This window comes from Moschus berezovskii, chromosome 27, assembly GCF_049115385.1.
Source record: "Moschus berezovskii isolate FMDL1 chromosome 27, NW_MosBer_1.0, whole genome shotgun sequence".
NCBI lineage: Eukaryota > Metazoa > Chordata > Mammalia > Artiodactyla > Moschidae > Moschus > Moschus berezovskii.
The window spans coordinates 1,574,441-1,588,487 of NC_142486.1; the positions used below are offsets into that span (position 1 = coordinate 1,574,441).

A 14,047-nucleotide genomic window follows, 5' to 3' on the forward strand; every position below is an offset into this window, starting at 1 on the left:
CGCAGGCCAGACGCGGAGCTGCGGCCCCGCGCCGGCCGGCCTAGGTTTCCCCTCCGGGGCCACCCGGGCGGGGCGGGACGGGACGGGCCCAAGCCCCCGCGCCCCGGCTGCCGGCGGGGGCGACGCGGGCGGGGCGGGGCGCGCACGTGCGGGCCCGGGGCGGGCGCCGGCCCCTTGGTTCCCAGACCCCCGCCGCGGCCCCACGTGGGCGCTGCCGGGCGTCGGGGGCCGCGCGCGAGGCCCCGCCCCCGGGGGCGCGGGAGCCAGTGAGCTCGCGCCGGGGCGGGGCCGCGCGCGAGGACACGCCTCCCGGGGGCCCGGGAGCCAGTGAGCTCGCGCCGGGGCGGGGCCGCGAGCGAGGCCACGCCCCCAGGGCGGAGCCGGGCCGGGGCGCTCTAAGGGCTCGGGCCGCGGGCGGGGCGCCGCCGGACGTGCGGCGGGACCCGGGAGCCGCGGCGCGGCGCAGAGGGCCCGGGCGCTCCGCGCTGCCGCCGCCTCGCCATGCTCAAGCGCTGCGGCCGCCGCCTGCTGCTGGCGCTGGCGGGCGCGCTGCTTGCCTGCCTGCTGGTGCTCACGGCCGACCCGCCGCCGCCCGCGGTGCCCGCTGAACGCGGTCGGCGCGCGCTGCGCAGCCTGGCGGGCCCCTCGGGGGCGGCCACGGCGCCCGGACTGGAGGCGGCGGCGGCGGCGCCCGGGGCGCCCGTCCGCGAGGTGCACAGTCTGTCCGAGTACTTCAGCCTGCTCACCCGCTCTCGCAGGGACGCGGGCCCACCGCCCGGCGGCGCCCCCCGCCCCGCCGACGGCCGGCCGCGGCCCCCGGTCGAGCCGCTGGCCCCGCGCGACGTCTTCATCGCGGTGAAGACCACCAGAAAGTTTCATCGCGCGCGCCTCGACTTGCTTCTGGAGACGTGGATCTCGCGCCACGAGGAGATGGTGAGCCCCGGCAGGCTGGGCGAGCGGGCAGGGGAGGAGGTGCCCTCTTGTCCAGCTGGTGGCAGCATCCAGTGGGCGCCAGGCTGCCTGTCTGCACCGCCACCGGGAATATCTGGCGTAGCGATGCCGGTTCATACCCTTCCAGCCCAGTTTGCCTGATGTGGAAGTGCAGGGTGGGGACTCATTCCCCAAACACCACCGGTCAGTGACCTGCAGTGAACCGTCTCCAGCCACCAGTGCTCGGTGTTGGCGCCTGGTGATGCTTCTCGCCCTCAAACACTGAAACTCATCAGCTCGGAGTTATTGTCCCCAAGCCTTACCAAGGTGGATTCAGCGTGGGGCATCCTCCCTGGTCTCGTACCCTTCCCCGGGAGGAAGACTCTTTGCTGAGAAGTGGAGTGAAGGGTTAGGACTCCTGGGCACAGGGCCAGACCTGTCCCTCATGCCAGCCTTTGCAATGGGATGGGGGACAAGTTGCTGTTGAAGTTGGGGGTGGGCGTTGGTGGGGGCCCTGGGGGGCCCATCTTCGAATAAGAACAGGAGTGCACGCGCTGGGTTTCAGGGTGTGTTCGGGGGCCCTCTCTCCACAGTGCAGACGTCTCTGGAGCCTGGAACCTAGTGCTTAGCACATCCTAGTTGAGCACCGACTTCCTCCACACACATAATAAAGACACACCCCACTTTGAAAAATCTCCCTCCAGGCTGCAGCTGGATGGTTGGGTTGGGGCAGGTTGGGGGCAGAGTGTGAGCGCTGCTGGGGAGGGGGTGGGGGAATTCCCTGAATTGGGAGCTACAAGGGACTGCCTGGGTATTTGGGATGAGGGTGAAGGACCCTTGACCGGGCTGGGGGCTCAGAGAAGACCCCAGCTCTCTTCCTCCCTGTTGAAACCCTCGAGGCCTGGGGTCCTTCTGGCCTGGCTGAGCGCTGTTTGGGGGCAGGGCCCCGACGAGGTCACGATGAGGGCCAGGGGGGCAGGGTCCTCCTGGTCCCAGCATGGGGAGGGGGCCCTGGGAGCCCCACGGCAGCCTCCTGGGAACACGGCGTCCCTTTCCCAGGGGCTCAGCAGGCCGGCAGGAGGGGGCGGCGGGGGCTGCGGGTTTTGTTTGGCTGCTGGGCCGTTAGGATTCCCAGCGCCGGGCGGCTCTCACGCCGGCCGCTCGGGCAAGGTAACAAAGCCCCTTTCTCCAGTGGAGAAAGGCGTCCGGCCTCTTGTGTGCAGCTATGTGCTCCATGGGAACCGCCGCCGGCGCGCTGGCCACTCAGGTTGCCTGGCGATGGCGGCCTGCGGGCCCCCCCTCCCTGAGTGACAGCATTTGCGGGGTGCTGTCCCCAAGCCAGGCACCACCCCCAGGACTCTGCCTGCCTGCTGTGTGACCTCTGGCAGCGCTCAGCCCCCTCTGGGCTGCCACCAGCTCTGAGCACCTCTCATCTCAGACTCTGAGGACTTCCTCCAGCAGAGGGGATATGGTCGGGGGTCTCGGGGAGCAGTCCCAGCCGAGCTTGGAGGCCCTGGGCACGACCAAGGGCCTCCTGGTCCTCAGTCTGCTCATCTCTGGAATAAGGAGAGCACTGGCCTCTGGCCGGGGGTTGTGAAAGAGGACGGCCGAAACCTGGTAGGGAGAGGTCACCTTCCCCACTGAAGGTTCTCGCAGGTTCCCCTGTCATTAGCTGACCACACCCGGGAGAAGCCGCATCTGACTCCCAACAGTCAGTTCGTGTGTCCCATCTATCAGGAACCCCTCTCACAGTGTCCTGTGGGTGAGGGGTCCTTGAAACTGTTTCAACGGAGAGACCTCCCCTCCCAACCCTGTGCAGGGTGGCTCAGACCCGGTTTGGTGGCGGAGACTCCAGGAAGTCAGGGCTGCGGTGGGGGAAACCCAAAGAGGCTGTGTGAGCTGAAGGGGGGCATCTGACCCGGGTTGGGGAGGGAGGGACTTCCTGGAGGAGGTGCCATTTGAGCTGGACGGAGAGTAGGAAACGCCCTGAAAGGGCAGCTGGGCATCGTGAACACAACCTGGGGGGCGTGCAGGAGACTTCCAGCCACTGGAGTGGCTCGTGTGGGGTGGTCAGCAGGGGCCACGTTATGACAGCCCTGGAAGTTCAGGGTGAGGGGCTGGGCCCTCAGCCCGCACTTTGCTCCCCTGTCCCTCCCAGGAGTGGGCCAGGCTGCGGCGGCTGCCACCGCAGCGGCCACAATTGTCGGGGGGAGAGCTTGGCATCCTGTGTTTCTTTGAATCGCAGCTCCAGGAACAATGCCGCTTCCTGTGGGTGTCCCTCCGCCAGCCCTGCCGCCCCGCCGCCTGGCTCTTCCTCCCCCAGCACTGCCGTCGTCAGGGAAGTGGGGAGGGGTCCGCGGGGCACGGCTGGCGGGGACCAGCACCACCTCTGTCCCGGCTGGGGCCCGCCTCTCTCTGGGGCACCGTTTCCCCACCTGTACACCCGGGGAGGGACGGTGCCCTCCTCCCCAGGGCCGTGAGGGAGCTGGAAGAAGAGAAGGAGCTGGGCACTCTGCTCCGGCGCGTGAGCTCTGGTTACACCCATTGTACAGAGGGCGGAAACTGAGGCTCGGAGCCGGGGGTGAGGCCCATCCCCTCCTCTTCTGACTGCTCTGATGTGGCGAGACTGGAGGCCCGGCACCCTCACACCTCCCACAGCCCCACGCCTCCCAGCGCTCCTCTCTGAACAAAGGTGACTTTAATCTCCATAGCCTTGGGCTGGGTTTTTAGGGCACCACCAAAGCGCGGGAGAACAGGCCTCACTTGATCTCATTAAGAAAGCATTTTCCTTTTAATCCAGTGGCGGCAACGGCGCGTCTGCACGGGCCGGCCTCGGCCTCCCACGGCATTCCTGGGCCGATATGCCGGAGAGCAGGCAGGGGGCTGGATGCGAGTCCGTGCGTGCGGGCGCCCTGGGGTGTCTGCTCGGGAGGAGGGGTGCGTGCGTGCAGCAGGCGGGAGGGGGCCCGCCCCCCACCCCACCTCAGTGCCTTCTAGGCCCACCCAGCTGGCGGCCTCACCTGAGTGTGTGGCCCGGATCTGGGCTCAGGCTGGACCGGGAGCCGGGGCTACCAGGAGAGGGTGGGCACCCCAGCCCCCAGTATACATGGCATCAGGCATGCCTTCACACCCCAGCCCCTCCCTTGCGCCCGTTTGTACCCAGGAGGAAACCGGGGCCCTGCGGACATGGAGGTGGTGGTGGGGGTGTCTCCTGCTGCGCGCGCTCACGGCACCCTCCACTGGGCCAGGCTCTGCACTCGGCACGCCTGGGTGCGCTGGGCGGCACGCGCTGGGCGGGCGGCAGAGGAAGGAACATTCCTCCCCATGTGCCGACGGGCCCAGGCGGGCGCCGGCAGCGCCTGGCCCCTCCCTGTCGGGCCCCCCCACCCCGCCTTCCGTAGAGCGATCCTGGCAGGGGTGGAGGAGCCAGGCTGGCATAGCTGGAGCTTCGACGCGGCCTCGGGCAAGGCCCGTCTGCAAGCCCGAGCCGTGGCCAGGGGTGCTGGGCCGTGTGGGCGCGGGGGGCACAGACTCCTGTGCGGGGCCCATGCGGTTTCCCGGCCCAGCCCTCGGACTTGTCAGCGTCTCCGGAGAACGCTGGAGGCTGCTTTTGCTCAGGGAAGGCGACCGGCTTGGCGGGCTGACCACACGGCCAGCGGTGTGAAGGGCCCTGTCCTGGGGGTCCAGCTTGGGGGACCGCGGGGCTGTGGCCACACCCCTGCCCGCTGGACCTTGTGCCCAGCCTGGCCCAGTTAACCAGGCCAGCTGTATGGTAATGGGCTGTGCGGCCACTCCCGCTTAACGCGGCCGAGTTCCCCTCGCAGCGCGGCTCGGGACAAAGCTGGCGGACAATGCCTGGTGACTCACCCTCCCTGCGGGCCCTTTGTCCGCCAGTGCCTGGCAGCCGCCCAGCTGAGGCCTTTGTCCCCAACTGATTGAGATTTGGCTTCCCGAAGCCGACCTTCTCAGCCTGTGCCCTGCCCCTCCTGCAGGCCGGGCACTGTGTCAATAAGGGTGGGTGCCCCGCCAGGTGTGCAGGGCGGGCCGCGAGCGGTTACCTGGCGGGTGGGCGGGGCACCGCACCTGGCTCGTGCCGCCGCAGCTGCCACCCGGTGACCTTGGGCGCAGCTGTCACAGTAGTCAGGGTTGGGGTGGGGGTCCTTCCCGAGCCCCCCCGCTCACTTGCACTCAGGGTAGGCCCTGGAGCCCCGCTCTGCATGGGGGAAATGGAAGCTCAAAGCTGCCGCGTGGGCACGAGGGGTCCCAGCCCTGGGCCCCGCGGTGGCCGGGGTGGCCCCCCGAGCTGCCCATTCAAGGCCGCATTTCTCCCTGCAGACGTTCATTTTCACGGACGGGGAAGACGAGGCTCTGGCCAGGCGCGCGGGTGAGCCCTGGACGTGGGGAGGCGAGGGGGTGTCCTGCCTGGAGGAAACTCTCCCCTTGGGAGAGGTCGCCGGGCCGAGGGCCTGGGAGGACAGTTTACTCAACGGGTTTGCTCAGCGCCCTGCCCCACCACTCACCCACCCACCCCCAATTCTCATGCAAATGAGGCCCTTTCAGCTCCTGGGCCCTTTGAGCTGGTATGGCGGCAACAGGTGGCTGGTGCTGGGAAAAAGCCGCCTGAATGGGCAGGGGCGGGGCGGGGCGGGGCGCCCGACAAGGTGGCGCTGGGGGGTGGGATCTGCAGGCCCGGGTCCGGCTGGGGGAGGGCTTGAGTGGGGTGGCCGCTGCAGGCACTGCTTGGGCCCAGGGCACCCCAGCACAGACTGCCACCCCTTCTGGCTCTGCTTGCCCCGGGCCTGCTGTGTGACCCCAGGCCAGGCCGCCCTCTCTGAACTGCCCTGGACTAACAGCCCCGCTCCTTGCCCGCAGGCCACGTGGTCAACACGAACTGCTCCGCCGCCCACAGCCGCCAAGCGCTGTCCTGCAAGATGGCCGTGGAGTATGACCGCTTCATCGAGTCGGGGAGGAAGTGAGTGCCGGCTTCTGGCGGGGCCCAGGGAGCATCCCTTGCTGGGGCTCTGGCAGCCCCACCCGCAGGCCGCCGCCCTGACGGCCCTGCCCCCCAACCGCAGGTGGTTCTGCCACGTGGATGACGATAACTACGTGAACGTGCGCGCCCTACTGAGGCTGCTGGGCAGTTACCCGCACACGCAGGACGTCTACCTGGGCAAGCCCAGCCTGGACAGGCCCATCCAGGCCACGGAGCGGGTCAGCGAAAACACGGTGGTGAGTGTCCCCCTGCCCCCCACGCCAGCCTGTTCCGCCGGGCGGGGAGGAGGCTGGGGGGCGCCGTGCGGGGAGGAGGCTGGGGGAGCCCCGCAGCCTGGCCCCGGGGGTCTGGGAGTCTCACCGCATCCCCCCGCCCCATCTCCACAGCGTCCTGTCCACTTCTGGTTTGCCACCGGCGGGGCTGGCTTCTGCATCAGCCGAGGGCTGGCCCTGAAGATGAGCCCCTGGGCCAGGTGAGTGCCCTGGGGCGCAGGTGAGGCTGCCTCTGACCTCCCAGGGTCCCCCCATGGCCTGCCTGGAGCGGCTCGTCTTCCCAGCTCCAGTGTCCCCAAACCTCACGTCCACCGGCAGGGTGAGTCGTCCCCACCTTCGCCCACCAGCCACCACGGGGGTCTGGACCCCTTCCTGCCTCTGGTAACACCCCCTCCACGCGCAGGGAGTCCTCAGGCTTGCACAGAGGAGGGGGCTGTCCTGGGGCTCAGGGAGGCTGGGAGCCGCCCACTGGGCGCATCCACCACCTGCCTGAGCCTGGCCGGCCGAGTGGCACGCTGCCCCATCAGCTCACTGCGGCCCGCGGCCCTTCCCTCCCGCAGCGGAGGCCACTTCGTGAGCACGGCCGAGCGGATCCGGCTGCCGGACGACTGCACCGTCGGCTACATTGTGGAGGCGCTGCTGGGCGTGCCGCTCCTGCGCTGCGGGCTGTTCCACTCCCACCTGGAGAACCTACAGCAGGTGCCCGCCTCCGAGCTCCACGAGCAGGTGTGCGTGCGTGGGCTGCCAGAGGAGAGCGTCCCGGAGAGATGGGAGAAAGGAAATGGGGACGGGGCCGCCGAGGGGCTGCGGCTTGCAATAGGTCACCACAGGCCCGGCTGTTGGTTGCCACCCAGGCACCCAGATCTCCCCAGCAGCAGTCCCGTGGTCCGTCCGTCTTGCCTCTGTCTTCAGCGGGACCCCTACTCTGAGACTCGGGTCTTCCCATGCCCGTAAATGTTCCCTCGCCGTAACTCCTGGGGCTGCAGTGTAGGGGGTGCAACATGGACCTGGCTTCTTGGCCCTGAGGTGGGCAGAAGGTCAGGCTGTCACCTCATGCAGAGCTGCACCCATGCCCGCCTTGGGCAGAGCCAGGGTAGGGTGGCCTTGGCACGCCACCCCCCTCAGCATCTCCCTTTCCGTCTCCCTGCAGGTGACCCTGAGCTACGGCATGTTTGAAAACAAGCGGAACGCCGTCCACATTAAGGGGCCCTTTTCGGTGGAGGCTGACCCGTCGAGGTGAGGAAAGGGGGTGGGCTTACCGAGGTCCCTTGGGGTCTGCTGCAGCTCGACAGCCCCCGGGACTCTGCCTGGGTGCAGGAGGGCCCCCAGCCCACACGGATGAGCCCCCCGCTCTGTTTCCACAGGTTCCTCTCCATCCACTGCCACCTGTACCCGGACACGCCCTGGTGTCCCCGCACTGCCATCTTCTAGCGGCTGTGGCTGAACCCCGTCCCCGGGCGCCCCTGGTATCCAAAGGGCCCGAGGACCCCTGTCGTGCTGCCCAGCCTGGGCCTTCGAGGCCGCCCCGGGGCTGCGCCTATGTGTGAGCCCGTCCCTGTAGCAGACTGCTGGGCAGCTCTGCTCTGCCAAGGGGCAGGCAAAGGCCCGCCTGTCTGTCTGTCCATCCGTGTTCTGCCCCGGAAGGATTTGTGTGTCGGAGGTCACTCTGAGGACAGTTTTGTTACCCTTTCAGGGTCTCTGGGCAGCATGGGGACCAGGGGCTGCTCTGCGGGGACGTGTGGGCGCCACTCTGTCCTGCTGAGTGCAGGCGCGTCGCTGTGGCCACCTGCCCCCTGGGGACCCTGGCTCCCCGCTCAGAGCCCCTAGGACAGCTCCCTGAGCTCAGTGCAAGGAAGCTGGGTTTGGGGGAGGGGCCTGAGCCCCCTCGTGCTGCGCTCTGGCCTGGGTGCCACGGCTTCGAGCGACAGCGGCCCCAGCGACCTTGCCGCTGGTTGAAGCGTCCTGGGCAGAGGTGTCCCCTGCGCTCTCAGCCAGCTCCCCTGTGGCGGGGAGTCAGCTGAGCGTTTTCTCTCCTCTCCAAAGTAGAGGGAAAGTCGCCCACAGTGGGTGTGTCTGTAAATATTGTGACAGTGTTTTTACTGTGACTGTTTTCTTGAAAGGGGGTGGGTAAGAAAGTAGGGTGTTTTTGTCTGTGTTTTCAGGGGCTTGGGGAAGGTGTTATCTTTTCTGTGGATCAGAAAATGCAGAAGCCAAACTTGGGATAATCTTTGTTGTTGAAGCTGATGGAAATGTCTAACGCTCTGTGTATTTATGTGTCACGGTATCGGTCCTATCCCTGCCCACCTCCTTCACAGAACCTGTCTCCTCCCAGTCCAGCTTCTGACCAGCGAGGTGTGCTTTGCCTTCTGTTTTTCCTTCTGCAAGACACAGCTAGGCAAGTGAACGATAAGGGAAAAGTTCTCAGGGAATTGACGTGTGTTGCTATGGTGACGTCCTTTGCTGTGAATAAAGATGCTCTTTGGGGCAAACCTGGGGGTCCTGGTCTTGGCTGGAAGTTGCGCCCGAGATGCAGGTTCATGGAAGCTGGCTTTGGGGGCTCGTTGGCACTCATGTGGGGTAGGTATGGAGAGACCCCCCAAGGCAACTATCGTGGGACGGGAACTTGGGCTCAGAATAGCAACTTACACGTTCCTGAGAGGCCCAGGAACTTGGGTGGCCAGCCCAGGGCACCCTCAGGTGTAGAGGGAGATCTCACGTGAGATCACAGACACACTGCCCTCAGACTCCGCAGCCCTGGCCTGCGCAGACCTGGCCCGGGCCAGCTGCCAGGGTGTCCAGTCCTCCCTTGAGGGCGACAGGCGCTCGCCATGGTTTGGCCTGGGACCTCCTTACCCAGCTTCGTTCCTGTCACAAACCATCCAGGTCACCTTCTTGCCCCCATTGTGCAGATGGGGAAACTGAGGCTCAGAGCATGTGACGTACCAGGCCAGGCAGCTGGGCTGGTGGAGAAGATCCAGGTCCGAGATAGGGATGGCCTGGATCCTGGCCTCACCTGCCCACCCCTGCCCCTGCTGTTGACCCTAGACGGTGGCAATGTTTTCTACAGAAGGCAGCTCCTCAGGCCCTTCCTCAAATCAGCTTCTGTGATGTGGGGTGGGGAGGGCCTGCTCTGGCCTCTGGGGGAGTCCCCTCCCCTGACCCTCCTTGGGGCCCGGGGCCGCCCTCACTTCCTCTTCCTCAAACAGCCCAGACAGGCTGCTCCCCCGCCCCGACCGCAGCCCCCAGCTGACCCCCGCCCCCGTCCCGCCCCACGGGGCCTCGCTGGGATCTGGGGCTCTTCCCACCGCTGCCTCTGCTCCCTGCTGCCCGCTGTGTACCCTGTTGGCACATCAGAAAGCAGACCGAGGGTGGAAGAGTGACTCTCCTCCCACCCCCCAACCCGGCACACTCCCCTACTCAGCACCCCCACAGGGCCTGGGAGGGTGCCGCTTCCGCATGTCCCGCCGGTGCCCGCTCTGGCCCGGGAGCAGCCGGCCGGCGCCTGGGCCTTGCGCAGCCCTGAGTCAGCGTGTGGTTTGCCCAGCAACTGCCCTGGGGGTGCGGCAGGGACAGGGACAGTGCAGGGAGAGACAGCCCCTCACCGTCACACGGCCTGACCCTGTCTGGGGGACGCCCCCAGAGCCCGCTGTGCCAGGCTGGGTGGGGTGGGGCGGTCACAGCGGAACTTGCCGCTCTGGGCAGAGGCCGCAGGTCTCCTTCCGGCCGGCGTGAGTCAGAGGAGCCTCTGCCCGGAGCAGACCCGCGGCCTAGTGCCCCACCCCCAGCGGGTGGCATCACCTCCCCATGGAGCGGCAGGGCCCTGGAGCCCAGGGGTGGGCATTGAGATCACAGCTGGTTCGGCTGTCCCGGCGCGGAGCAGGGAGCCCGGGGTGGGGGTGGGGAGAGTCACCACCTCCATGTAGGAAGTGGGGGTCAGCGTGAGGCAGCTGAGCACCTGGCCTCCAGACGGGGTCGCGGAGGGGCACTCCTGGAGCACCCCGGCCCATTCCTCCTCAACACGAAGCTGAGCGAGGGGTACGGGCTCCGTCCTCAGAAGGGGAAGCGGTCCAGGCCTTACAGGAGCGGGCATCTGCCGCCCGGGGGTGCTGGAGGCGGCCCTCCCCCAGCGAGTCACAGAGTAGAGGGGTGCCCTCCCTCCTGCGGGCACGACCAGGGGCACCATGCCCCACGCCTGGTGGCATCAGTGCCCCTCCCCGCGTACTGGGCTGAGGGATGGTTGGAGAGGGTCCTGGCGGGCTCAAGGGGCTCCATGTCCCCAGCCTGGCCCTCCCAAACGGTGGGTCACTGTGGGCTTTCAGAAACAAAAAGTAAAAGCACAACCCCGGGGGCCACTGGGCACCCCAGCCCCGCCCTGCCTCTGGCTCCTACGCTGCCCGTGGGCGAGGGCCTGGTCAGCTGGCTGGAGCAAAGGCTGAGCCATGTATTGGAGGGGCTGAGACAGGTACCAGGGTGCCAGGATGGGGCCCTGCCCTGTTCTGTTGAAACGAACTTCCTTCAGCTGGGCCATCACAGTTAGCTGACCCGAAGAGGCCCACCTGGGCTGGAGCAGGAAGCCTGCACGAAGGGCGGAGGTGGGGTTCGTTGGGATGGCTGGAGCCAGGGTGGTCTCCACAGACCTGGCCCTTGGCTGCCCGCGAGTCTCCATCCACGCTTCCAGAGGCCAGACCCTGCCGCAGCTTCAGCCAGTCCTGCCCTCTCTGGGCCTGGGGTCAAGGTGAGGACCAGAGCCAGCCCCGTTTTTTTGTCAGACCAAAGGCCAGTCCTGTTGCCACCCCAGCCCTGACCTCACCAAATGTTCTTGAAGGTGACCTCTTCCCCAAGTCCAGCCCCGGGGCTGGACACAGAGAAGGCACTTGGTCCTTCATCACTAGGAGGGGAACAAGGGGCCCGGAGGGCTTCTCATCTTGGCCCCTGGAGGTTGCCCAGATCATGTCGCCATGCTGAGTCTGGGGACTCAGAGCTGAGGCTGCTTTCCCCGCCACACGTCCCTACTCCCCCTGCCTGGGCAGCAGGCAGCCCCCTTGCATAACCCGCTGCAGTCCTTGGGCGCCGCCTGCTGGCCAGAGTTGGTGGTTTCTCTCCCAACCCGAATCCACCTTCCGCAGGACCCTCTTTTTGGGCTCCAAAATCACTGCAGATGGTGACTGCAGTCATGAAATTCTAAGATGCTTGCTTCTTGGAAGAAAAGCCATGACCAACCTAGACAGTATATTAAATAGCAGAGACAATACTTTACCAACAAAAGTCTGTCTAGTCAAAGCTATGGTTTTACCAGTAGTCATGTACAGATGTGAGAGTTGGACTATAGAGAAAGCTGAGCGCCAACGAATTGATGTTTTTGAACTGTGTGTGGTGTTGGAGAAGACTCTTGAGAGTCCCTTGGACTGCAAGGAGATCCAATCAGTCCATCCTAAAGGAAACCAGTCCTGAATATTCATTGGAAGGACCGATGCCGAAACTGAAACTCCAATCCTTTGGCCACCTGATATGAAGAACTGACTCACTGGAAAAGACCCTGATGCTGGGAAAAATTGAAGGTTGGAGGAGACGACAGAGGATGAGATGGTTGGATGGCATCACCGACTCAACAGACATGAGTTTGAGCAAGCTCCGGAAGTTGGTGAAGGACAGGGAAACCTGGCGTGCTGCAGTCCATGGGGTCACAAAGAGTTGGGCATGACTGAGAGACTGAACTGAACTGAACCTGATCGAGGTGTGCAGCCTGAGTGGGAGGGAAGATCATCTCTGCATCTTCTTGCTTGCTCTTAAAAGTTCACGTCATGAATCTTTGGTTATTATCAGTATCTGGTATATTACCAGTATGTGGAATCTTTGGTTATTATCAATATCTGGTTATTACCAGTATTTGCTCGCTGAAGTGCATGTGCTGTCAAGAGGCAAGCCTGAGCCTTCTCCTTCAGGCCACCCAAGCCACTGTCCCCTGGCTCTGGTGCATGGCTGGTTGCTGCATCTCTGTATGGCCCATCCTGGTGGAATGAATCCCCAGATCCTTGCCAAGTGACCGCTCATTTCCTTTTTGAATGTGGTAGTCACAGCTGAGCCCCAGTCATTGGGGACTCGCTGGGAATGCAGAGTCCCCGGGCGGGCTCTTCCAACAGTCTGTCCTGCCCTTGTCCTTCATCCTCCGAGGACTCGGCGCCCCCTGCTGGACATCTGCTGTCCTCACACCTCACTCCTGACGATGCTCTTGCTGCCACTAGCCTACATGCCCTGCCCCAAATAGGGTCATAACCTCTGCTGCCCCCTCCCCAGTGTGGGTATCCACAGACCCCCTCGTCCTGGGGCGACCTGGACTCCTATTTCATGGCCACACTCTCCCACACTGCTCCTGGGGACTTGGTGTCAGTGACCCTTCCCGTATCCTTGGCATCTCCTCCTCCAACGGCCTGCAGGCAGCCACATCCCCACCCCGTCATGGCCGCTACTCCACCCAGACCTTACCTACCCCGTGGCCGCAGCATCCTACTTTGCCTCCGCCTGCTGTCTGTCCAGCTCCCATTTCCTGACCCCATGGGACCCCAGATTCCTCGCCCCTGGAGGGCTTGTCCTCACCTGGCTGAAATCTCCAGGTTCAGTCACGCCCTTGAAGTCACCGTCACCTCCCTTGGCCTGTCTTGCTTCTACATCTTCTCTTGGCCAAATCTGTAGCCTCTAACCTGTTGCATCCGGCCCGCTGCCTGCTCACTACCCACACCTGGGTGGCTGGAGGGGCTGCCTTCCAGCCTGGTGAGTCTCACCTGAGTTCCAGCCCAAGTGCCTCAGGGGCCTTTGGGAGGCTCACTGCCCCTCACACAGCACCCCCACTTCCTCTCCAGCCTCTACCTCGTAAGACCTTCTGCACCCCAGCCCCAAGACGCCCATATGCTCTTGGCCCAGCAGGAAGGACCACAGTCCTGTCTGCGACCAACCCCTCACTGGTCCCAGCCCCTCTTGGTAACTCAGGAACATCACTCCCCCGAAGAACTCTTTCATTTTCCCGGGTTCAGCAGTCTCCTCTGCCTACGAGATCATCACCATCATAGCATTTCCCCATCTTCAAACACACACACACACACTTCTCTGGGCCATGACCCTCCAGTCATAGCAGGATTTTTCTGCCTTGCAGCTAAACTCAAGAGGAGAATCAATTCCTGTTGTCCCCACGTGGCACTGCAGAAGCACAGAGCCTCAGATGTGTCCCCCCCACTTTAAGAGCTTATGTAACCTGGGCCTCTTTCCCCAGGAATCAGGCGAATCAGAAACCACTGGACCAGGTTGCTGATGTGTGCTGGAGGCAGAGGCTCCGCCCAGGGGCCCTGCCAGCCCAGGCATCCACAGGGGTGAGAGCCGGGAACCTGGGTGTCTTCCATGGAGACTCGCGGCTCCCTTTGCTCACCTGGTATGGGAGACAGACTTTCTCCTGGCAAATGTGCCTCCCCCGATTCCACAGGTCCTGAGGGACTTCCTGTGAGGTGGGGGTGTGTGTCTTGCCACCCTGGGTCATGTGCCCTTGGACAGCACCGAGCCTTCCCCAGCCGGCTTTTCAAATGAGAAGAATGATCCTTCCTACCTCGGAGGGCGGGGGCTGGGTCCCTGCTCAGGCCACTGATAAGGACTCTGGGGTTGCGCCCCAGGAACCGGAACCCCACCTCGGGTCACACCGGGGGACTCAGGAGATGCTCCTGGGGACACACTATTTGGCCTCTCTGCCCTCCACCAACAGCCCTGCCCAGGGCCAGCTCTGTCAGCTCTCCTCGTGACCGGAGACGGGGGCCATCCGCACAGCAATCCTAGTCTCTTCAAGGTCTCACCAGCGTAAGATGCACAAATA

At 64.9% G+C, this 14,047-nt stretch overlaps 1 protein-coding gene across 1 annotated transcript; it reads left to right on the forward strand.

The window, feature by feature from the left end:
• The first annotated feature begins 408 nt into the window (after positions 1–408).
• Positions 409–8,689, forward strand: LFNG (LFNG O-fucosylpeptide 3-beta-N-acetylglucosaminyltransferase). The gene is made up of 8 exons (XM_055410422.2): positions 409–933; positions 5,266–5,314; positions 5,803–5,902; positions 6,006–6,159; positions 6,310–6,395; positions 6,756–6,921; positions 7,346–7,431; positions 7,560–8,689. The coding sequence occupies exons 1-8, from the start codon at positions 502–504 to the stop codon at positions 7,624–7,626; spliced, it is 1,140 nt and encodes a 379-aa protein (XP_055266397.2). The 5' UTR covers positions 409–501; the 3' UTR covers positions 7,627–8,689.
• The last annotated feature ends 5,358 nt before the right edge of the window (positions 8,690–14,047 follow it).